This window comes from Polypterus senegalus, chromosome 15 (assembly GCF_016835505.1).
Source record: "Polypterus senegalus isolate Bchr_013 chromosome 15, ASM1683550v1, whole genome shotgun sequence".
NCBI classification, from domain to species: domain Eukaryota; kingdom Metazoa; phylum Chordata; class Cladistia; order Polypteriformes; family Polypteridae; genus Polypterus; species Polypterus senegalus.
In genome coordinates, this window is record NC_053168.1 from 6,216,848 (window position 1) to 6,242,818 (window position 25,971).

The 25,971-nt window shown below is 44.0% G+C and overlaps 1 protein-coding gene across 1 annotated transcript in view; it reads right to left on the reverse strand.

Moving 5' to 3' along the window:
* The window catches only part of ulk4 (unc-51 like kinase 4), a 459,640-nt gene that overhangs the window by 69,029 nt on the left and 364,640 nt on the right, over positions 1-25,971 (reverse strand). Inside the window, exons 33-34 of the mRNA XM_039736934.1 lie at positions 21,411-21,577; positions 14,614-14,712 (exon numbers count right to left, since the gene is read on the reverse strand). Coding sequence (XP_039592868.1) covers positions 14,614-14,712; positions 21,411-21,577 — 266 coding nt within the window. The remainder of the gene's footprint in view (positions 1-14,613; positions 14,713-21,410; positions 21,578-25,971) is intronic.

Below are 25,971 nucleotides of genomic sequence, written 5' to 3' on the forward strand. Positions count from 1 at the left end.
TAATGTATGCTGTTAATATTGTGTGTATGAGCAGCAGGACCCCCAGTCACCCCTCCGTGGTGTGTGTGACCTTCTCTATGTTGAGGGGAAACCCCTGTGGTCTCTCGCCAGTCTCCCGTGATGCCAATCAGTGTCAACCTTTCTGCTTCCAGATGTACCATCTCCTGGTGGTCATTATTTGTGCACCCTCCACCAACCAGTCTGTCCACCTGCCAGGCTCATAAATTCATATTCTTAGATAAAAAAAATGTTTTGGTTGTGGGATTTTTTTTTTTTTTTATTCAATCCCTAAACTGAAAATGTAGAACAAGATGACTGGAGGACAGATTGAAAAACTGGCTGTTCTGTTATAGAATATTTTTTTTTCTTTGTTAACCCACATACATCTTTGAGGAGAACAGGTATTTATGTTCCAATTTAAGAAAAAGCCAGCAGCACTTGAAATGGACATTTAGAAAACGCTGCCACTGAAAACGTCTCCAGTGACTGTCATGGTGCTCTGAAATGACCCAGAGGCGAGAAAATCAGCGCTGCGGCCTACATATGCATTCAGGATGTGACTGGTGGGAAATTAAATCTGATGTGCTGCGGTAAATCTAAACGAGTACGACTGCTGGATGACTAAACCCTCTGGGAAGGCAAATGCAGCCACAAACAGGACATGTCCTTGTGTCCGAAACCCGTCGTCTGCTGAAACACTCGTGTGTGCTTACAACACTCGTACAGTCCCTGTGGGAGTCTGGGGTACCGGGCCAGCTGTTGCTGCAGGCTATTCGGATCCCGTACATCTGGAGCGAGGGCTTCGTTCGCATTGACGGCAGGAAGTAAGACTCGCTTGTGGTGGGTGTGCAACTCCGCCAGGGCTGGGCTTCAGTCACACATTCAGTTCAAGGACAGAACTTCTAAGGGGCAGCCAAGCAGTGGACGGTGTCCTGCTCGTCACATCGGGATTGTTGTCTCTGCTTCTTGCAGATGACGTGGCCCTGTTGGCTTCGGTGGGCTGTGACCTCAGATGTGCACTGGGGTGAACTGCAGCTGAGTGTAAATCAGCAGGGATGTGTGGTATGGGGGTCCACGCCTCAAAAACAGTAGCAGTTTTAATAAATAAATAAATAATGAACGCATTTGTGTAGGGGTGCGGGAGCAGGTACGAGAGGTCTGCCGAAGACGCCCCTGTCTCCGGGTTGGGGTGAGACAGTCATCCAGTACGTGCGTGCAGTCTGATTGCCTTATCATCAGCCTGGGACGGTAATCAGGGGTCACACCTGCAACAGCTCCCCAGACTATAAAGGCGAGTGCAAGATCAAGGAAAAGGAAAGAAAATGGAGGTTGAATGAGAGGAGAAGAAGCAGGCAGGAGAAAGAGAGAGAGAAACAACAAGCCAGTGAGCAGAGTGGAAGCAGGTGGACAGGAGCAGAGCCCCAAGGAAGTAGCGAGTGGACATCGCTCAGGAGGGGGCTGTGGGTGGGTCGCTCCTGTTAAGTGTTATGGGAGCAGGAACGACCATCATGCTCAGGGGTACGTTCACCATGTGGATCCCGGATTGGCAGCGGTTCGTGCAAAGTAGGGCTCGGCAGTTCCCTGCATAACACCCTGGGATTGTCGGAGGGGGACGCTGGCTGAAAGAGATGGACGGCTAGTTGACGTCTCTCCAGGCTGCGAGGTCCAAACAGGATAAGCCGGAGAGGCGTCAGTTTTAAAGGAAGGCACCAGGGCTTGCAGATTTTAAACGGGTTTCCTGCAATGTCTTGTTTTACGCTCCTTTTGTTTTTTTTAACAGATTTCTCTATTTATTGATTTTTTTTAACCTGGGCGTTGGTGGCAGAATTGGCACTCCAGCCACCATAAAAAAGCAACGCATCAACGTGAAATTTTGACGATGCTCGGTGTCACACATAGCTTCTGGTACGGCAGTTTCTCTCAAATAAAAACATTAGGGTGTGTCCTCATCCACCTTAGTCACTTAACCGGACTCTGTGCGACTTCAGGCTCTTCCCCAAAGTCAAAACCACCATGAAAGGTAAATGTTTCAAATCGATTAGGTCATCGAGGGGGCCACGACAGTGCAAATAAAGACGCTCATGAAAGAGGACTTTCAGAACTGCTTCAAAAAATGGCGCGAACGATAGGATAAGTCTGTTCAAAGCGAGGGGGAGTATTTTTGGGGGGGGTTCATGGCAATTTGCCTTTTATTGTAGTACTAGCAGAATACCCGCGCTTCGCAGCGGAGAAGTAGTGTGTTAAAGAAGTTATGAAAAAGAAAAGCAAACATTTTAAAAATAACGTAAGATGATTGTTAATGTAATTGTTTTGTCATTGATATGAGTGTTGTTGTCATATCTATCTATTTATATTATATATATATATATATATATATATATATATATATATATATATATATATATATATATATATCAAAATACCTGCATTGGCAGCGAGAAGTAAAAAGAAAAGGAAACATTTTAATAATAACGTAACATGATTGACAATGTAATTGTTTTGTCATTGTCATGAGTGTTGCTGGTATATATATATATATATATATATATATATATATATATATATATATATATATACATACACACATCTATACACATACATATATACAGTTATATATATATACATATACACACATACATATATATACATATATATACACATACTGTATATATACACACACACATATATACATACTGTATATACAACATATACATATCTACATATATACTGTATATACACATATATATACAAATCTACATATATATATCTACATATATATATTAGGTGGGACTCGATAAAAAAATTAATCCAATTAATTAGAGGCTGTGTAAGAATTAATCTTGATTAATCGTATGTAATCGCACACGTAAATTTGCCCCAAATCGCAAATTTATTTTTTTTTTAATTTAAAACGGTTTTAGTGGGCTTACAGAATCAAATAATAGACATGGACATGAATATTGTAAACTGAAGCTCTTTTAATTTCTGAAAAAAAAGCCTTTAAACTGCATTTGAATTCAAAACAGAAACAAAAATATCATCCCTGGTTAAAATTGGGCAGACTTAAAAATAAAGTGGTAGTTTAAGTACTTTAAGTACATTTTCAGAATAGTATTGTCTTTAAATAATAATAACCAAAATTTCAACATAAAGTGCAGTTTTTCTTCTTAAAAAATAAGTCAGAAACATAAAAGGTAATTTGACCAGCTTATCTTTAAACTCTGAGTAACATTAGCCAAAATTATTTTGTACATTAGGCTAAAACAGTGTGATCATTGAACATTTTGTAATTAGATGTATTTAGAATTACTAACGGTCACGGAAGTCCAATGATCCCCAGTAAGAGCCACAAAGTCCGCTTTCTGTAATGCATCTAATTTTGCTTGCTTTTCAGTGTGCACAAAACCATGCTTTTATCAAGGCTTCGCCGTAGTCGAAATGATCAGTCGTAGGAACGCGCTTTATTCCGACTCTAACATTTTTGTAGCTGTGATGTGTGCATCAGTGTAATGGATGTACCAGGAAATCATGCATTGACAAAAGTTCCCGTTTGCTTGGAATTGAAAGTGTGATTAAATGCGTTATTTTTAACGCTATGGAGTACATGCATCGAAGCTTCTCAGCTGTGCTTGTGCTAAGAAAGGGAAAATTTTAAAAATAACGTAACATGATTCTGCTAACCTAATATTTTTCATACGCCCCAAACCAAGGAGATGCGAAGGTAAAATGAATCGGTAGCGCGTACATACTCAGTACATCCCTCTCGAATCAACCTCAATGTCGGCGTTAGAGGCTTAAGACTCTACAATTAGCCACAGCGCAGTGGCTTGTCTATGCTAAAGTATGTATTGTAGATCGGGTATATATATACATTTATATATATACCCGTACACAGTGGAGAAGTAGAAGTTATGAAAAGAAAAGGGAACATTTTAAAAATAACGTAACATGATTGTCAATATACAGTAATTGTTTTGTGAGTGTTATTGAATGTTGCTGTCATCAAGGATTTGATTATCATTATTTCTTTCAATCAGGCTCGTATTTGTAGGATGTGTTCAAGTTACATTCCGTGTTTGTCAATCGCTGTAAAGATAAGAGGTTTCATTCATCGATTCCTTTCTTACTGCATCAATAAACAACTCGTCTTCCTTTTTATCTGTGATGTGACAAACTGCATGTACGGGTTTTCCTTTAGCAGGACATTCACTTTTTCCACCGTGTGCTTTGTTTCCGCAGTAGCTGCACTTATGAATATGATTGTATGTATCAGACGCTTCATATTTTTTTGCTGCCTTCTCAATTGTGTAATTCGGTTTTTGTTCAGCACTCTTTGGAACTGTTGCTTTTGTCTGTGCACTGCGCCAGTTCACGGAGCCGCTTGGTGTTCTTGCATCGAAGGTTCCCAGCTGTACTGGTGCCATCTCGTAATGTCAGCTAAGACCCGGAACTTAAAAGTTTCTCTCGCAGTTTCAATGAGTTTGTGCCAAACACCACCCTGACCATCTCATCTTCCTCTGCATAAGCGCAGTCCTTCACCCGTGAACATTTACCAGCCGTGTTTGTATTGGATTGCCGCTGATGGACGGCCTTATATGGGCAGGCACTAAATTATAAACGCTAGTGGCAGCCTGTCTATGAACTTAATTTAATATAAACTTACGGTTCACGCCGTGCTTTGTTTCCGCAGTAGCTGTACTTATGAATATGCTTGTATGCATCATTTGCTTCATAATGTTTTTCTGCCTTCTCAATTGTGAAATGGCGTTTTGTGCTCATCGCTGTTTCGAGTTCTTCCTTGTTCTCTACGTTACTTACGTAGGAGGCGTGATGATGTCACACGAAACTCTGCCCCCCACGGCCATCTCCAACTCAAGACTCCATTACATTATATGGGGAAAAATAGCTTCCAGTTATGACCCTTATGCATAGAATTTCGAAATGAAACCTGCCCAACTTTTGTAAGTAAGCTGTAAGGAATAAGCCTGCCAAATTTCAGCCTTCTACCTACACGGGAAGTTGGAGAATTAGTGATGAGTGAGTGAGTGAGTGAGGGCTTTGCCTTTTATTAGTATAGATTTTTCTTTCAATTTAAACATTCGCCATATTTTTTGATCACACCTCATATACTACAGGGTGGTCCAGATCTAATTATGCAGATCCAGATCGTCTGGATGACTTTGATTTATGCGGGGACGATTCCAGTTCGGCATGAAGACGATTCTTCATGTCGTCAGTTCGCACACTTCTTGATGGTCCGGGATTTTTCATGTAATAAACTTAATAAGTTATAGTGTAATGAAAATTGCATAATTCGATCTGGACCACCCTATGTTTATATTAAACCCCTTGAAGTCTACACCTCAATCACATCTTGAGTGCTTCATTTCAAATCCATCGTGGTGGTGTGCACAGCCAGCATTCTGATAATTGTGTCACTGTTCAAATCACTGTCCAAATCGATCTGGACCTGACTGTCTCCACTGTCAAGCTTGGGTCACAGAGTTACACACGAGAGAACAGCAGGTTTCCCAAGGAGTAGAAACTTTCTTGCTGTTCAGGCAGATACAAACACAAGTGTCTTTCAGAGGTGATGTAGCCTCCCAAGGAACAGCTATTAAGCTTGACACATCGGGCCTGACTCCTGCTCAAAACAGCACAACGTCTTCCTCAAAAAGGGGATCTAGCGGCTCGGAAGCAGCGGCCGGAGCAGAGGGAGAAGAGAGACAGGAGAGTGAGAGAGACCTCAGGATGGCCGTGGCTCGGTCTTTTAAATGTTCAAAGCCCCATGCAAAGCAAGCAAGCCTGCAGCTGATCCAGCAAAGAGGAGCTGTAAGAGTGTGTTTGTTACCCATTGAAAAACTATTTAAGAGGGGGTTTCTGAAGGGTCACACTACAGTACATAAAATGTGCTTGAGCCACCAGAAGGTCTTTATTAAAAGCAGCCCACCCTTCCAGATTGAATCTTTACCGAGGGAATTTATGTTCTGGTTGGACTGAGCGCCCCTAGTGGTCACAGTATGTATGAACGTGTCGCAGCGGCCAGTCGGCCACTCACAAAATTCCCCAGCCGTGTTTCTGAGAGAGGCGTCTGTATCCTCTGAGCAAATCCTTCTCGCTCATTTTCCGTCACATCAGTTAATAATTCACCGTTTGTTTGTGTTTGAACATTGCAAATATTTAATGCCACTTCAAGATGTCACTTCGGCAAGCCATTTTTTTTTTCGTGATGTCACGAGATTTCCCTTTCGGCTCCTTTAATGCCTGGAAACCTCAGTGAAGGAAACCTTTGCGTGTGATTGTCTGCCCTAAACTCATTTATCAGCGTTATAATTGGGAATAAAGATAAACACGCGCAAAATACATAAATCAGGAAAGTAACTAAGAGCTGCTGATTTTTATTGTAATTAGACAGCCGCTTTGATGCTGTGTCATTTCAGAATTTAAATGAAACTGCGTGGCAAACCCAGCGGCGCGATTCTTTCCAGCATATTAATGAGGGCTTTCACGGAGACTTTATTACAGACAGATAAACAAAGGCAGATAATTTGATTACAGAACATATTGTTTAGAGAGAAGGGCTCATGGGAGCATCATTCCAGAAGATCTTCAGGCTTAACGAGAGCCCCGAGCCGAAACTGAAGCTTATTAGACGTTAGATTGCAACTCTGTAACTATGAGGAGCTCCCGCTTTACTCCATGCTTTAGACACGAGTCCCAAATTTTGAAGGCCAGGGCACGTGTTTTGATCAGATGTGTCAAATGTCAGGACGGAAATGTAAAAAAAAAAAATCGGCCACAATAATAACAATAAGGGAGACGGTGGAGCTAGTGAAGTTCTATAAATACTTGGGCGTCCACCTGAAGAGCACGCTGGATTAGATGGACAACATCAAAATGGCTCTGCTGTTTGAAGGAGACTCGGCTATTTAGAGGTGTGTGCCAAGCTGTTAGGTGGCCTCCTCTACTCTTGGAATAATGTTGTGCAGATAATCTGAACCAGCTCACCCAGGTCTTTGACGAGACCCTTGACTCACCAGAGATAGAAAACGGGAGGAACATTAAATTAGAGGCCAATGGGACGCTTGCTGTCCATGTTCCCATTGAACTCTGTTCAGTGCTTGCATGGATTGGGTGTTGGGCAGAGTCGTGGGGTCCAGCGGCTGGGGGGCATCTGTTGGTGAAGAGAGATTCACTAATCTTGACTTTGCTGATGATGCTGTAATCTTCATGGAGTCTATGGAGGCTCTGATCGAGGCGCTCGAGAGACTGAGTGAGGAGTCTGAGTGTTTGGGCTTGTGAGTGTCCTGATAAAACCAACATCCAGGCCTTTACTGACCTCTTGGGCACGGCCATCAGCAGTGTGTCTGTCTGCGGAGAAAGTGTCGACCTTCCAAAAGTTACAGCATGTTTGGCACAAAAGAACACCATGAGACCCACTGCAAATCATGGCGGAGGCAGTTACAGGCTTTTGAGTTGCGTTCCTTCAGCTGGAACAGGGGCTTTATTTAGACACGGTGGATGGAATCAGGAAGAGCTCCAAATATCAGTCTATGTTGGCACAAAACCTTCAAGCACCTGCTAGGAAGATGAAGATGAAGAGGAACTTCACCTTTCGGCATGACCCACAGCAATGGCTTTGTCAAAGAAGGCTCAGTGTTCTGCAATGGCCCAGCCAGTGCCCAACCAGACCCGTGGGGTGACATGAAGAGAGCTGTGCACACAAGATACCCTTGGAATTTGACAGATCTGGAGAAGGGGGCAGGAATCGCCAAGTCGCCAAGTGCCAAACTGATCAACTCTTACCCATGAAGGACAGTAAGAATGGCAAACAAAACGCCAAGGACAACTTCCAAAGAGATAGAAGCTGCACTCCATGGTCAGGGTCCATCAGTGTCTGACTGCACTTTGAGTGACAATGGGACTCAGGAGGACTCCACATAAAGAAGCCAGACTGGAATTTACTCAGATGCATGTGGACGAGCCACAGTGCTCCTGGGAAAAGGTCCTTTGGATGGATGACACCAAACTGAAGCATACTGGTAAGTCACATCAACTCTGAGTCTACAGACGATAAAACAAAGCTTTCAAAGAAAAGACCACCAGACCTACTGTGAAACATGGAGGAGGCTGGGTTATATTTTGGAGCTGCTTTGCTATGTCTGCCTTGAGTCTGAAAACATGAAATCTCGAGACTAATCGAGACATTCTGGAGTGAAACGTCCCACCCAGGGTCAGAAAGCTCATCTCAGTCACATCTCATGGACCCTCCAATAAGATAAGGAGCCAAAACACACAGCCAAAGCTCCCAAAAATGGCCAAGAAAAAAACGACGGACAATTCAGAAGTGGCCTTCAGCCCCCATTTGAATCCCATTGCACATCTATGGAAAGAACTGAAACGTGCAGTCTGGAGAAGACCCCCTTCATACCTGACAGTGCTGGAGCAGGTTGCACAGGACGAGTGGGCCAAACGACCTGCGGACAGGTGCAGAAGTGTCATGGAGACCTCGCTTGTGTAATATGAGGTGAAGGGTCCCATTATTTTGTCTCCATGCCATTTTCATTTGTGTTATCATTTGAAATATTCAGCTGAATTCAAAAGCAAAGTCTGATTTTTGTTAAACACGGAATAAACAATGATGGGGGGGGGCGCAATGACTTTTATCAGTTTCAAGTTATTTCAGAGACAATTTTGGGCCTAAAAGGCCAAACAACGTAACCTGAACATCTTTGGGATGTAAGGAGATAGTGGAGCAGCTGGAGAAAACACAGGACGGCATGTGAGGGGAGTGCAAAACAAAATCGCCCTGTATAATCGCCCTAACCCTAACCCTAACCCTATATAGTCTCATCCTGCTGGTCAGCCTGCAATACCTGTGACGCCACATCAGTATGGTGATCGTTCCGTCTTGCATTTCTTGCAGCTTTTTCAGCCTGCTTTAAATCAAACCCAGGAAAGCCAGCTCACCAAAATGATCAGACCTAGCTTTCATTTCAACACGTCCCATTTCACAGAACACCACGTGGACGTTAAGAGGCCTACTTTGAAGTGCAGTCACACAAAATACAATCTGAAGCAGTAAAACGAGATCAAAGATGGCAAATTAGGGTAAACCATTGACTGCTAAGCTACGGTGGGCTGGCGCCCTGCCCGGGGTTCGTTTCCTGCCTTGCGCCCTGTGTTGGCTGGGATTGGCTCCAGCAGACCCCCCCGTGACCCTGTAGTTGGGATATAGCGGATTGGATAATAGATGGATGGATTGACTGCTAAGTGTCAGCCACAACTGGCCCTCCCAAAGCAGGCACAACTGACATCAAACCATCCAAACAGTTCTTACCCATTAGGGAGCTATGTTTTATATCACGTACAACTGTTTTCACATCAGTATTTATGCATAACAATATCTTTTATTTTTAAGTCACATCTGTGTCATGGTCTCCTGGATTTCTTGACAGTTCGCTTCATCAGCCATGTTACAGTTAGGTCCATAAATATTTGGGCAGAGACAACTTGTTTCTCATTTTAGTTCTGTACATCACCACAATGAATTTTAAATGAAACACAACTCAGATGACGTTGAAGTGCAGACTTTCAGCTTTAATTCAGTGGGGTGAACAAAATGATTGCATAAAAATGTGAGGCAACTAAAGTATTTTTTTAACACAATCCCTTCATTTCAGGGGCTCAAAAGTAATTGGACAAATTCAATAACTGGAAATAAAATGTTCATTTCTAATACTTGGTTGAAAACCCTTTGCTGGCAATGCCAGTCTGAAGTCTTGAACTCCTGGGCATCACCAGATGCTGGGTTTCCTCCTTTTTAATGCTCTGCCAGGCCTTTACTTTCAGTTGCTGTTTGTTTGTGGGCCTTTCTGTCCGAAGTGAAATGTCTGCTCAGTTGGGTTAAGATCAGGTGACTGACTTGGCCATTCCAGAATTTTCCACTTATTTGCTTTAATAAACTCCTCGGTTGCTTTGGCTGTATGTTTTGGGTCATCGTCCATCTGTATCATGAATCAATTTGACGTCATTGAGCTGGATTTGAGCAGACAGTACGTCTCTGAACACCTCAGAATTCATTTGGCTGCTTCTGTCCTGTGTCACCTCATCACTAAACACTAGTGTCCCAGTGCCACTGGCAGCCATCACACTGCCTGACTCCACCATGTTTTACAGATGATGTGCTATGCTTTGGATAATGAGCTGTTCCACGCCTTCTCCATACTTTTTTCTTGCCTTTATCATTCTGGTAGAGGTTCATCTTGGTTTCATCTTCCAAAGAATGTTTTTCCAGAACTCTGCTGGCTTTTTTAGATGTTCTTTAGCAAAGTCCAATCTAGCCTTTCTATTCTTGAGGCCTATGAGTGGCTGGCACCTTGCAGTGCACCCTCTGGATTTACTTTCATGCAGTCTTCTGTTTATGGTGGACTTGATATCGATGCCCCGATCCCCTGGAGAGTGTTGTTCACTTGGTGGGCTGTTGTGAAGGGGTTTCTTTTCACCATGGAAATGATTCTGTGATCATCCATCACTGTTGTCTTCCGTGGACGTCCAGGTCTTTTTGCGTTGCTGAGTTCACCAGTGCTTGCTTTCTTTCTCAGGATGTACCAAACTGTAGATTTTGCCACTCGCAATATTGTAGCAGTTTCTCGGATGGGTTTTTTCTGTTTTCGCAGCTCAAGGATGGCTTCTGTCACCTGCATGGAGAGCTCCTTTGACCGCATGTTGTCTGTTCACAGCAAAATCTTCCAAATGCAAGCACCACACTGCAAATCAACTCCAGGCCTTTTATCTGCTGAATTGATAAGACATAATGACGGACTTGAACACACCTGCCCATGAAACACCCTTTGAGTCAATTGTCCAATTACTTCTGAGCCCCTGAAATGAAGGGATTGTGTTCAAAAAATACTTTAGTTGCCTCACATTTTTATGTAATCGTTTTGTTCATCCCACTGAATTAAAGCTGAAAGTTTGCACTTCAACTGCATTTGAGTTGTGTCATTTAAAATTCATTGTGGTAATGAACAGGACCAAAATGAGAAAAAAGTCGTCTGTGTCCAAATATTGACGGACCTAACTGTATTCGGTAAATTAGACGTCTGCAGTTTATTAATGCCAAAATAAACAATTAGATTAAAGTCGACATTTCAACATAGACAGAGACCTTTTTTCTTCCCATTTTTTTAACCACCTTTTGCTTTAATGACAGCCTTGAGTCTGTTGGGATCACCCAATACACTTGAAAATGACGCTGGAATATCATTTGTTTAATTCTTTCAGGGCTGATGGTGACTTTTGTCGAAATTCACAGCTGTAAGCTGCGACAAAACTCGCCCTTAATTTTAGTTCAACTCTCTTTGCTTGAAGGAAAGTTACGTAGTTTTGCTGATTTAAACTTGATTCCCTGCGCGTGTTACGGCCCACCAAAAAGTCTAGGGATATGTAAATAGGCCGTACACAAGTGAGACAGAGAGGGAGACAAAATACAAAAAGCTAAATAAAAACAGGCTCCATTTATTGTCAAAATAAAAAACATAACACACAAAATATGGAGACAATTTCACAAAACAAGCAAGGCAGGAGAACCACATTAAAATAGCTGCCTAACTTCACAAAGTTTACAGCAGGATACAAACTATTTGCATTACTTAGAAGGCTAGCTTCTGATTATATTCCTTTAATAAGTAACCAAAAACTCCAAGCCAGAGCATCCAACCCTAACTCTGTCCTTCTCCTCTCACACTCTCTCTCTGACCTCAAACCCAAAGAAGCTTAATTTATAAATCCTACACCCCACCCATGACCCAGGTGAGTTAAATAAGCAACTTAAATGGGTAATTAGGGCAGGACCCAATTAAGGTAAATACCAACTCTCTATATATAATCTTCATTTGGATCTTGATCTTTGTTTGTCCGCGAATGAATTAGAAGAAGCAGCACTAGATGGCAGTAGAGAGACAGCTAAAACATAGGCATTGCATTAAGAATCTCCTCCAGGCTTATACTACTGAAGACTGCAGTACGCCAGTCACACCTCAAAACACAGACATTCAAATGAAACAAATTGTTGTGCTTTAAATTAACTGAAGAGATCTTCATTTAGGTCTTGATCTTTGTTTGTCCGCGAATTCCACGCATGCGTAGACCACCTTCCAGTTTAGTACGTTGTTGTTACTCACGGATGTCAACAATGTGCCGGAATAACGAATGGGGTGGTGGACAGTGTTACGCTGGTTAGCTCCTGAGGCCTGGTTAGAAGATAAAAGGTACGTGCCTACGTAACATATGAATGAAACAAAGACAGTGGGTAAAATGAATGACAACGTAACAGCACGTTCCGGAAATTATTATTGTTACGTTGTAGCCGGCGAGTGCTGCGCGTCTCACAGTTGTACCGTGGCTTGCTCACATGTCAGTGACGTGATCCCTATTTATGTTTTAAAGAGCCTGGATACCTATGTGTCCCTCTTTTATAGCCATTGCTCCGTGTATATTGCCTTACTCTTTGGATTGCCACAAAGCAACCTGCGAGATTGGAGAAAGGTTGAGAAGAGATCGTGAGAGGAAACGACAGCGTCGTGAAATACGAGACGGACTGTGAACGGACAGAAACAGAAATGCTCCTACACCACCACATAATTACGATTCGGACAGTGATTCCGAGTGGGCCGTTCCTATCGAATCAATGTCCAAGGGTTTTCTTTTTTAATTTTGTTTTAATTATAAAAAATCAAAATGCTGTGCGACGAAGGGCCCAGTTCACGACTGGCAGCCGCGTTTAAACAGGGAGCCCTTCACAGACAACTTTAGCACGCGCAACGTAGTTGGCCGCACGTGGCTAGTCAGAATATAAAAACTAAAAGTCTACAGAAGGTCGTAACAGCGCATGCATGAGTAGCGAAGAGCAAACAACCTCTAAAATGGCACCGACATCTGTCAGGAGACTAAAGCAAACGTGCAAAGTGAAATACCCCATGGACGTTGAAGATATTCTTGCTGAATCGGACTTGGAGTTTGATGCAAGTGATCTGGAGATGGAGATCGAAAACGAATGTGAGGTATCAGCATTGGCCTATCGGTCAACTGCTGATCATGATGCTGAACACGTTCGTGTAGCTGATGCGCCTACGGCAGCATTCGTCTAGGAGGACCACAACTTATGACGACAAGAGGTACAAACCATATTGCATCACTCTGTGACTACCACCGGCTGTGCAAAGATGGAGAGGTAGCCAGCCTGCCATGCATTCCTGCTTGCCATCAAGTACCCCTGCGCAGCCGCTGCTGCCAGAGATGCCGAACAAGCGCCAGCAGCAGCCACAGCACGCAGCGATAGACGTTTTATGTTGATTTATGTGCGACACCATTGCATTGTGTGCTTTTCAGAAAACTGAGTTTTTCGGAAAAAATATTTAGCCTTCAAAGAGTTAAAGTGTCATGATGGTAGGAACTAAATAACTGTTCTTTAATGGCACTTTATGGTTCGTTACTGGGTTGTGAACAGACCTGTGAGAGCGGTTTGCCAAGATATGCCCATTAGTAAAGGAGCACTTAGAAAAAGCACAACGACCGCACACCCGATTGGACAATCACGGCTCACAACTCGTTTTTCAACTTCCACCATTTGATCCTTGCTTCTTAGTTTTCATTTTTGTAGGAAATACCTCCCATACTCTGAAAGGGTATGTACTGTAAATCAAGACACCACAACAAAATAGAAAATCTTCACCGAGTAATACGGCGCAATTTGTCGAGAGCAAAACAATGTAAGAACTTTCAATGGAAACCAAAATCACCAACATATTGAGTCTGTTTGTTAGCAGCTCCTGCCAGTCAAGTAAAGCAAGTGGCAAAGACCCTGCAATCCCATTGGCTGTCCTGTGGAGGTCTACAGCAGGACCCATCTCAGTGTTGTCACCGCTAAATCCTTTTTGTAAAACGGTAGATTAAGATTTTCATGATGCACAACAGCATGAATGCTGCTTAGATTTGCAATACCTTTAAGTGAATGTCGGGGATCTTGCCTAGTTGCTAGCGACCTCCACATTGACTCATGTTTGAGAATTTTAGATTTTTTCCAATTTCATATACTGTAGTACACTTGGTGACCTAACATGTTAGAACTTGCAAATAAGGAGGACGTGGAAATACGACACAGTACAGGCAGGGGTGTCGCGCAGAACTCTGAGCCCTAAACTTAAGCAGCGTCTGCGGGATCTGACCTCTCGAAAACAAACCATTTTCATTCCAGACTTCAAGCCCCCAAGTCGTCTCTGGGTTATCAGATCCCCCCCATGGCATTTGAATACATGATCACAGAGTTGTGCCCACTGAGATGCCATCCTGTTTTCAAGATGGTCTCCAGTTTGTGAGAACACAATTCCCACCGACACCAAAGGGGCAAGCACTTCGCGTTTTGAAAATGGCGCGGCTGCATCTCCACCACCACGTGCCCGAGTGGGACGTATGGTTTATTTGTACTCAGATGTTAAGTGTTTGCTGTTATGAACGTAATGAAAGTAACCTTACACCTTGTAAAAAATATAAACCTTTGTTTATTGAGGAAAACCCATACTGTAAGACAATAAAGAAGTGCATTGTACTTACCAGCTGAATAAGCAAGCTAATTAAGTCGGTAAGGGGCTTATTGATAAGCAAAAGGTCCTCTGCGTCCTGAGTGTCGCCTCCTGCATCAGATTTCTGGGCCTTAATTAGAGAAAGAGAAATGAAAAAATAATCAGGGGAGTGCTGAGCTCTCGAGGTACAAATGAGAAACAGCAGGTGACATGACGTGCAGACCGACTGGCGCACCAAACGCTCCCCGCTCCCTGTATTAGAAGCCGCCATAATAAGTGACCTGCTAATAAGGTCCATCCATTTCTTGCATATGATTTGTCAGAACGCTTTGATACTGTGACTCAGCTTGGTGTAGGCAACATGGCGTAGTCACCCAAACGGGAGGGCAGCTCTCAGGGCCGTTAGTCATCACTCAATGAGCCCGTGCTTAAGTGAATGACACTAAAACAGAGGAAAAAGGCGAGAACTGCATGTCATATTCTGTCCTTGTGATAATTCGGACATCAACACGCACAGGTTACTTTTCACTTTCTTTGTCGTCCAGGATGTTTTGGACAATAGGCTGTGAGTACCATATGGGATGGAAGGGCATCTCAACCCAGATGGATGATGGTTCCTTGCCCAGGAGTGAGGACCAGAACGGAAATTCAGAGAATGACTGGTGTCCTGACCAGGACGTTGTGGGGCAGCTGACCTGTAATAGAAATTTGTGAATGGAATGGCGTACTAGGTGGGAAGGGTGCTGGTTCCCCACCAGGATGGGATGCCTGTTCATAGGAACAGAAGGTGTCTATGGACCGGGGTTTGTGTTACCCTGGTACACATATTGGGGTAAACTACCATATGGATAATACAGGGCAGGTTGGACATTGTAGTCCACAGGGGACAGCCCTGTTGGGGTTCCTAGGGGGTTACCAGGGAACCTTGCCACTTCTTTTTAGGAACTTCCGCATGACCCAGAAGGACTTCCAAGGTGCAAAGCCAGCATAAAAGGAACAAGTCTTCTCCTATAGAGCAGTCAATGTCAGGTTGGGAATGGATGAGACTACGTGGGAGGTGTGGAAGGAGATAAGAAAACGTTATTGAAGATTCGGGGGTCTGGCAGGGTCCTGTAAAATTAAAAAAACACCTTGCATTTGAACCCAGGACTGTGCCCTGTAGTTGGATCCTGGGGTAAAAGGCCTCAGTGGCACCACCCTACTGGCCACAAGGTAAATAGAGTGGATTTACAAAGAAGTCAGACCCCTTCACTTTCTACACACTTAATTGACTTGTAGATTTCATTTTTAACAGATACATTTGCCATTTTTGCTCATCAGTCCACACTCAGTAAGCCATGACGATAAAGTGAACATGTTTTCTGAAAGAAACTTAATAAACATCAAAAACCAAAATCTCTCCTCCACAGAAGTATTCAGATCCTTTGCTGTGGCACTCCAGATTGTGCTCAGATGCCTCATATGTTTGCTTTAGTTCTTCTTGAGATGTTTCTAGAACTCAGTTGGAGTCTATCTATAGGAAGCTGAATTGATTGGACAACATTTAGAAAGTCACACATGTCCCTGTGTATAGAAGGTCCCACAATGCACACTGCATACCAGGACACAAACCAAGTCATGGAGCCTAAGGAACTCTTTGCAGACCTCCACGATCAAATTATGGTGAGGCAGCAATCAGGGCAAAGGGGTAAACTCATCTCTAAAGCTTTCAGGGTCCCCATAAACATTAGGAACTCGAGAATTATGAAATGGAAGATGTTTGGAACCACCAGGACTCCTCCTAGAGCCAAATTGGCTAACAAGGCAAGAAGAGCCATGGTCTGGTACCCAATGTTCACTCTAACAGAGCTGCTGAAGTTCTCTGCTGAGATGGGAGAAACAGTTGGAAGGACAGCAGCAGTCCATCAATCAGGTGCACAGTGAGTTTGCCACACTACATTTAAAGGACTCCGAGTTAATAAGGAAAATGATTCCTTGGTCTGATGAAACAAAAATTGAACTCTTTGGGTGGCACTCCTAGCCCTGCCCATCTTCTGCCTAATACCATCCCTACAGTGAAGTATGGTGGTAGTGGGGGTGGCAGCATCATGCTATGTGGGAGAAGGGACAGGGTGACTGCTCAGAATTGAGGGAAGGACAAGTGCAACCAAATACTGAGAAGATCTCGAAGAAAACCTGCTCCGGAGTGCACACCATCACCTTTCAACATGATAATGACCTGTAGCACACAGCCAAGGCAGTGCTGGAGTGGCTTCAGGACAAGTCCCCAAGTGTCCCTGAGTGGCCCAGACTTAAACCCCCCTAGAACATATGTGGAGAGACCTGAAGATGGCAGATTCGAGACACTTCCCATCCAATCTAGTGGAGCTGGGAGGACCAATGGGACACACGGCCCAAATCCAGTTATGCAAAGCTTGTAGAGAATTACTCACAAAGACTTAAACCTGGAATTTCCTCCAAAGGGTCCTATACAAGGTACAGAATGAAGGACCGGAGTACTTCTTCTAGGAGAGATTTCAAATTTAGATTTTTAATAAACTTAAACCCTATAGAAGATGGTGGGGAGACCTGACGATGGCAGATTACAGAGTCTTCCCATCCAAACTAGTGGAGCCGAGAGGAACAATAGGACACACGGCCCAAATCCAGGTGTGCAAAGCTTGTACAGCTTTACTCGTGAAGACTTAAAAGCTGGAATTACCTCTAAAACGTGCCATGCAACGTACAGAATGGAGGATCTGAACACTTCTTCCAGGATTTAGATTTTTAATAAACTTAAACTCTATATAAGATGGTGGGGAGACCTGATGATGGCACATTAGATACGCTTCATGTGCAATCTGGCACAGCTTGAGAGGATCTGCCAGGGAGAATGGAATTAACTGCCCAAAACCAGGAGTGGTAAGCTTGTTAAAACTTACCAAGAAGATCTGAAGCTGGGAATTGCTGCCACAGGGACTTCCTAAGTAGTACTGATTTTGATTTTGAATAAATTTGCAAATTTTTCTGAAACCATGTTTTCCATTTGTCGTTATGGGTTATAGAGGGTAGGCTGATGGGCAGAAACTGGAAATCTAGCTATTTAAAATGATGAACACTGATCAGAAAGTGAAGGGGACTGAATACGTTCTGAATCCATTTTAGGTTTATAGAGAGTCGCTAGCAAATGTACTCGCCATTGGCCAGCTAAATGTGCATAATACAGCATATGCAATCTTTCTTTGTGTTTTAAATGCTGACCCTTTTGTCACTGCTGGCTGTCCCAACTGTCATCTACACCCCACCTCTGTCAACTTGTCTGAATCCAGAATTTGTTAGATTCCATAACTGTAGCAACTCCTTGCTGGTTGGTTACAATGAATTGAATGCTTTTTCTCCGTAATTCCTAGTTTAGTGGGTTTTCATGATTGGTTATTTAATCCCACATTACTTACTGGGATTCTTATTGAATAAATGAATCCGGAGACCATGTATAGCTTTTCCCAGGGGGGCTGTATTGGGGTTCACAGACTTCACCGCAGGTCTCCATATTAATACAGGAGACAGCACCACTCTCTGTTGGTATTCGATAATGTTATAAAGGTAATTCAAAGTTGATTCATTCAATCAGTGTCTGCAGTAATGAAGCCATGAAACCCACCTGAGGAATCCCAAACACCTGTGATGCCAACTGTCCCTAACGTTATGATGTTCTGAAATGGGGGACCATGTGGAGGAAGGGCTGTGTGAACAAAATCTATGCAGATACATCAATTTGAGAACGCTCACCAGTGTGTTCTTTCTTCTTCATGATATTCCACACAGTTGATTTTAGTCATCCTAAGGCTTTCCTGGTGGCTCTAGTGTTTTTAGACTCATAATGGCTTCTTTGACTTCCACTGGCACAGCTCTCATCCTCATGTTGAACAATGGCAACTACAGACTCCAAAGGGTAGAAGCAAGCTGAAGTATCTTATGAAGCCATGCAACCCACCTGATGAATCCCAAACACATGTGATGGCAACTGTCCCCAACGTTATGATGTTCTGAAATGGGGGATCGTGTGGAAGAAGGGCTGTGTGACCGAAATCTATGAAGATACATCAATTTGAGAAAGGGTAGAAGCAAGCTAAAGTATCTTATGAAGCCATGAAACTCACCTGAGGAATCACAAACACTTGAGATGCCAATTTTCCCAAACATGATGGTGACTTAAAATGGAGGGACCATGTAGACAAAAGTGTTGTGTGACTGAAATGCATTCAAATCCCCTTAAATGAAAGTCTACAACTCACAATGCCTGAATTGTTTGATCTGTAATTTTAAACTGTGGAGCCGAAGGGGAAATCAAGGAACAAATGGGTCTTTGTCCCAAGCATTATGGAGGGCGCTGTATGCAGATGCAGCAGATTCCTACTCGCCAGCTTTGTGGAGGTTGCAGGGGGGAGCCGCTTCTATCAGGTGATGGATTTACTGCACATTACAAATTCTTCATCTGTTAGTTTAAATATGTATGCCTTCTAGTGCCTGCTGTGATGCACAGAAGAAGCCTAACAAGATAATGAGTACCGGTGGGAGGCCACGCTCATCTCCTGAGCACAGGGCCATCTGATGACTCTGCACGACGGCGAGGATCTGACTGTAACGATACTGCATGCGGCCGAGTCTTCCTAAAAAGGCCACCGAAGTCCATGGCTTTTAACTGGGCCTTTTTAGTGAAGGAGAATAAATTCAAACACTTTCAGTAAGACTTGCTTAAAAAGCCGGGCTGCACAACCCTGAGCAGGGCCGTCTTAACAGCATTAAAGGCCCCCCCCCCAGACAAAGCAGTGCACTGTGGGGCCCCTACCTACCAAGTCACAACATTCATAGACTAGCATGGGGCCCCTTATGCTCGTGGGGTCCCCGCGCAACTGCTCAGCATGCCCATGCATTAAGACGCCCATCTATCTATCTAGCTAACTATCTATCTATCCATCCAGGGTCATCTTAACAGCATTATAGGCCCCCTGGCAAAGCGGTGCATTGGGGTCCCTACCTACACAACCACTCAGCAAGTCACATCATACACAGATTATTAGCATGGAGCCCCTATAAGACGGCTATCTATCCATCCATCCATCCATCCATCCAAGGCTGCTTTAACAGCATTAAAGGCTCCCGGGCAGAGCAGCGCATTGTGGGGTCTCTACCTACACAACCACTCAGCAAGTTACGACATACATAGATTAGCATGGGGACCCGGGGCAACTGCCCAGTGTGCCTATGCATTAAGATGGCCCAGACCCTGAGATATGCCATAGTAGTAGTAGTAGTAGTAGAGTACATTCTTAACAGCATGTCTGACCAACATGCAACATGCTACCGCTCTCCGGTGCCACGGTAAACAAGAATGTCCTAAAACAGCTCCGACCCCTGGGTTCAGAACATCTGGATCCTCTGCAGTTTGCCTACCCGACACATACAGGTGTGGGTGATGCCCTGATCTCCATGCTCCACAGGGCCTGCTCCCACTTGGACAAAGCTGGCACCACAGTCAGGCTCATGTTATTTGATATTTTTTCCAGTGCCTTTATTGCCATTCTTGATGCCCCCTACACTCTCCTGGATTACGGGCTACCTGACCAACAGACAGCGTGTTTGTGAGGCTGAGGGACTGGGAGTGTCATACTGGAGATTCTGTTTCCCTTCCCGTGTGCTGTCTACACAATAGACTCCCAGCACAATACCAGTAATACCACCAATAAGACATTTTTCGGATGACTCCTCCATCATAGGCTGCATTAATACTGGAGACGATTTGGGAGTACAGGAAGGCTGCAACTCAACATCAGTAAGTTAAAAGAGCTGGTGGTGGGCTTCCAATATGCCAAGGAGACTCTGAGACCAGACACCATTTAGTGGGTGGATGTGGTAGTGGTGCCTGGGTGAGGGGTTTATATAAAGAGCAAACTGGCCTGGTCTTGACAACACACTGGTGCTGGACAAGAAGAGCCAGAGCAGAGTCTACTCGGGTCATTTGATATAAGCAGCAACCTGTTGGAAATGTTCTGTGGTGATGGCTTCATCGTCACCTCTCCTCTCATCCTGACAATCCAGGAGACAATCCACCCTTCGGAGCGCCGTTGCCATTTTGCTCCTCTCACGAGAGTCTCTGACCGCTCTGCCCTCCTTCCCACCATGCAGGCTCACACTCCCGATTGTGTCTTTTGGCTTCATTTTCAATCTGTCCTCCTCACTGTCCTGCTCAGGCTCCTTTTATAGTGTTTGGGTTGCAGGTACCTTAATTACGCTCCCCAGACTTGATGAAATTTTTTAGAAGTATGAAGTGGATAGGACTGGTGAGCTTTCTTGGGCTGAATGATTCGTTCTCATCCAGATAGTTCTAATGTTCAAAGCACTAATGAGAAAACTGCCTGAACTGCACGTGACTGCATATGAAAGCCCCAAGCTACCCATCGACACCCTGGGGCTGCCCTAACCGCACTATCCCTTGCACTGAGACCTCTCCAAGACAGAACTGGCTGACTTTAGTAAAAAAAAAAAATAAATATAATGAAAACTAACAGACCCCCATGGACCTCTCTCATCACAGTGTGCCATGCCACATCACGGACTGGCATCTCCTGCCTTGTGTTTCATTTGGTTTATAATGTTGTCCTCTTCAGCGCTGTGTGGAGCCTTTCTAGCTGTGTTGGCTGATCGCAATACCAGACTGGTCACTTAGCTCTATTATACTGGCAAAAATGTTCTTGAAATTCTTCACAAAATGAATGGATGACCTCTTTGAAATGTATTATGAATACCTGACCAAACTAAAAACTAATATTATATACATACATACAATACCTGCAAAGCCAGCCTCACGATGGCAGAAGTGTGCTTCAGCAAATAATGCATGATGTCCAACAACGGCAGCAGGAGAGAGCTTCCATTCTTCATATTGGATTTATTCTCCCCTTCCAGGTACAGGACACTTGCTTCGATAAAAATATTACAGACGTGATCGACCAACCCTAAAAAGAAAAGAAAAAAAAAAACAATAAGTCCGTGGGACAGTGCGGGTCGACTCCATGTTACTGGTTGCATCTTGGGAGCCTCCTGATCCCCCGCATCACCTGCAACGTACCCGAGGGATGAGCTGAGCAAATGAGGACACCTGTAAAGCAAGGGGTTCCTGCAAACAGCGCGGTGGCGTTTTTATTAAAACAATCCAAGCATGGTGGTTGCGAAACATCGACGCTATCCAGTGACCTGAGACGAAGACTGGACTCCTGTGGTACTGGGTCTGTCTCTCGGGAAAATCCTTGGGTGCCGTTGGTTTGACTTTGTGTTGCTCATAGAGTCCTGAATGAGGCACATGACCTGCATTGTGAGGGAGCGTCAGTTACGGCACTACGGCCATGTGGTGCATTTCCCCGAGGGTGATCAGCTCGTAAGATCCTCATTGTTGGGAACCCGAGTGGCTGGAACAGGCCAAGGGGTCGCCCACGTAACACCTGGCTGAGAGAGACAGAGGGTTATTTCCGGAAGGTGGGACTGGACCATGTGTCTGCCTAGGGGGTTGCCAACCGGGATCCCGAGTTGTTTCGTCGTGTAGTGGCTGCGGAAACGCGTTGTACCAGTGCATGCTCCCCAACTTGACTTGACTCCAAGCAAACGGTGTTCTAATCGTGCAGTGCTCTCTGTTATAAAAAAAATATCTTGGAAGGAGATGAGACGCGATTGTCTCAGGGACACTTTCACGTCCCGCGAGACGGCAAGAGCTTATGCAAAGAGATTTGGAAAAGTCCTACGTGGTAATGTCAGACACATTTCTTGTAGAGAGAAAGAAATGATATTCACTCACAGGCAGTTATATGTTGCTTCGTCACGATGTAATTCCAAACATGGAATCAAAATTCAATCCAATATTGACGAAAAGGTAAAAACGAGAAGAGATCGAATATATGGTGTCATGGACGGCCAGAGGTTCAGTCCGGTCGGGACGTCCCTGAAAGAAAAGAAGGAGGAAGAACAGGCTTTTCAGGGTACTGCATCCCCCAGGACGCTAGGTGGCAGCTCCCCTAGACGGCAATGGTTCCCCGGATTCGCTAAAAACATCCTGGGACGTGGAGTCCATTTCCTCAACCCTGTTGGGTGCCGTGGGTGACGCCAGGGGGAGTTCACAAAGGACCTGGGGACTCCTACTATTACGATAACCCAGAAGTACTTTGGAGTCACAAGGACGGAAGCCCGCAGTACTGATGGACTGCATAAGGAAGGATGATGTGGCATTAACCTGGAAGAAAAGATGGAGGACTTCCGGGTTATAGACTATTTAAAGGACTTTGGGAAACCTAGAAGATCGAGCCGGAGTTGGGAGGCTGTGTAATGGAGCTGCTGGGAGTGGTGGATTGTGTTATTGTTATTGATTATTGGAGAATTGTGCACTTTATTGGAAGAAAATATTAAAGGAATCTTCTTGGTGTTTTTACAAGTGTGTCCTGGACGTCTGTCTGGTGGGTTTAACGGGGCAACAGCGCCTCTAGCATCCACAATGGACTTGGGTGATATGACAGAAGTGCGCCGTGCGGAATGCACATCACAGGGCACAGCACCAAGTCAGCAGATGATTGAGCAAAGAGGAGGTAAAAAAAAAACAAAAAAACTGTATTTGTTTCCCATTTTATCACCGTTTAAGTGGGGGTGCTGGAGGAGCAATCATGTCCCCTTGGGGTGCGTTCAGCCCCCCTCTTCACAACACGAGTGAAGTGGTTGGCATGTAACGCAGGTCGGTTTTAGTGAGTGAAGCCACCTAGTAATCTATTAAAACGGTGAAAACCCAAACAAGACTTAAAATGAGAAGGAAACCCAACACTCATTGGGTCAATGGTCCTTCCACTCATAGACGAGCCCAGCATAACTCCGTTTTCGAAACCCCGGCTCCCCCATTGCTTGCTCAGCTGGTGGAGACTCCAGCAGCCGTGGTCCTCACCAACCCGACCCCCTTCTTGGCTGCCATGAGTGGTGTTGCGGTCCTCTTGTCTTCCTTCTCGCACCCTTGGTGTAGGACTCCACCACAATCACTCCCACTCCACAACAATAAATCAGTGCAGGCGATCCGCCCCTGGAGTGGGGAAGCCAACCGCGCTGCCTTTCACACCCTGGCTGGCTCATCCTGCTTCTCCCCCCCATGCTGTTCTCACCGTTCGGCTTCTGTCTTTCTCCCTCTTCTATCCACGCAGGCTCCACACACATACAGAAAAAAACCTTCGCCCGACTGAAGCCTGCACTTCCTTGGGGCGCGATTATTTATTTACAATTCGCGCAGCCCCCATGGCCCACTTGTCACAGTCAGACGTTTGGTAACCGACTGCTTCACCGATTCCTCATAAGGGCAGCGCTGGCGTGTTTTTGTGGTGTCACAATTGGACCGCGTGTCTCTGCTGAGGAATTCTCTCAGGACGGCTCCCTCCGATCCTCCTCAGCTGCACTTCCAACCCTTTAGAAAGCAGGAGCGGAACTTCAGCTCCGAGCCTTTAGGCCAGGGGTCTGCAAAGTTAGTCCTGAGGGTGGGGGCCGTAGTGGCCATAGGCTGAACTTCCAATGCAACTTCTTAATGAAAAGTCAGTTATTGCTGTTGATGTTCTTATGGCTCAAGCAACAATTTTAGGCTTCATTTTCATTTTTTCGCTGGATGTATTCGAAATTCTACAGATTCTTCATTCTAAATCGCTCATTTTTAGTCGTAAACAGCTTTTGTCGTTTTTAACTGCTGCTTAGCAGGAATAAAAAATCAAATGACAAACGAACCAGAAGTTTTCCATCTAGCTTGTTTCCAGTTACAACTTCACCCTCAGAATAAAATGAGACAAAAACAAAGTTTTTTCAACAAAGAAAAATGTTATTACATGTAACAGAAACACGTAAACACAGTAAAATAGGCACGTCGGGGTCCATGGCTGTGCCGATGCAGATTTAGTACTTCGTGTGACATGTTTTGAGATGGTCGCCAACACACAACCCAACATGGCAATCGGGATAGTCGACGTGTTGCTTCTTTGCACACATCTCTCTTTTAAATAAAAAAATCCTGGGACGAGACAAGAATTTTTCAGAGAGATATTTTCACGTCCCGCGAGACGAGACTTTGTGCCAAGAGAATTAAACAGGCCCAGGGCCGGAAATAAAAGACAAAGAGTAGATGGCAAAGTAAAACGTCATAAAGAATTCAAAAACGTTGGCGCGATACACATGCAGCGCAGGTTAGAGATAATGGAAGTGGGAAAATTCGAAAGAAAAACGATAGTAAAGATCACAGCGCAAACAAACGGAAATTATTACTCGGTGAAATAACGGAACAGCGATCAAATATATGGACATAGGTGAAAGGACAGAAGTATGTAGATATTGTAAGGCTTTAAAGTTTAAGTTGGAGACTTGTAGATCGTCTAATTGGTGTTGCCATCAGGGAAAAGTAGTGATTCTTCCCAATGAAGAGGCATATCCACGAGAATAAAAAGATTTGTTGTTTGGTGAAAGTGAAATCTACAAACGCTACAGGCAAAATATCCGAGTCTACAATAATCGTTTTGCATTCGCGTCATTCAATGCTCAAAATGTAGATTTACAAAATTGAGGACCATACGCTATGACAGCGTTTCTCAACCTTTAAGTATTTCCGACCCAAGTTTTCATAACAGTTTTAATCTCGGCCCCCCTAACGTTTTTTTGAAACCCTAATAAAATGTATTCAAATATTTTTTGCTGCCGATACACCGCTACAAGTTTTATTATACCTACTTAACTTTTATCGACATTTATCTAACTCTACGTTCATTTTTCTAGTATCAGAATGTAGTTTAAGTTCATTTGTTTTGATTTCAACAGATTTATTTGTCATATTTTCGATTCTTGTTTTCTTTCTTTCACATCTCACAGGTTGAGAACCGCCACGCTATGAGATTCTGCGATCCCGCAACAATTAAAGCTACAACAAGTTTAATTAAAAAAAAAAAACATAATTTGATCAATTATGATCACGGAGAAGCGACGCAACAAACAATCGAAAGAGTTAAACAATCGGATGTATTTGAAATTCTACAGCCAATAATGGATACAAATCCATATCTCCAAAAGTATCGCACTTTACACGAAATTTATCTGAAAAACACGGACAAAGAAATGTTTTTGGATCTCTACACGAGATAATTTCAAGTCCCGCGAGATGAGACTTTGTGCCAAGAGATTTAACTACGCCTGGGGCTGGAAATAAAAGACAAAGAGTAGAGGACAAAGTAGAACGTCGTAAAGAATTCAAAAACGTTGGTGCGATACACATGCAGAGCAGATTAGAAATAATGGAAGGACTAAAATTCGAAAGTCTGAAAAAATGATAGTCAAGATTGCATTAGCGCTAACAGACGGA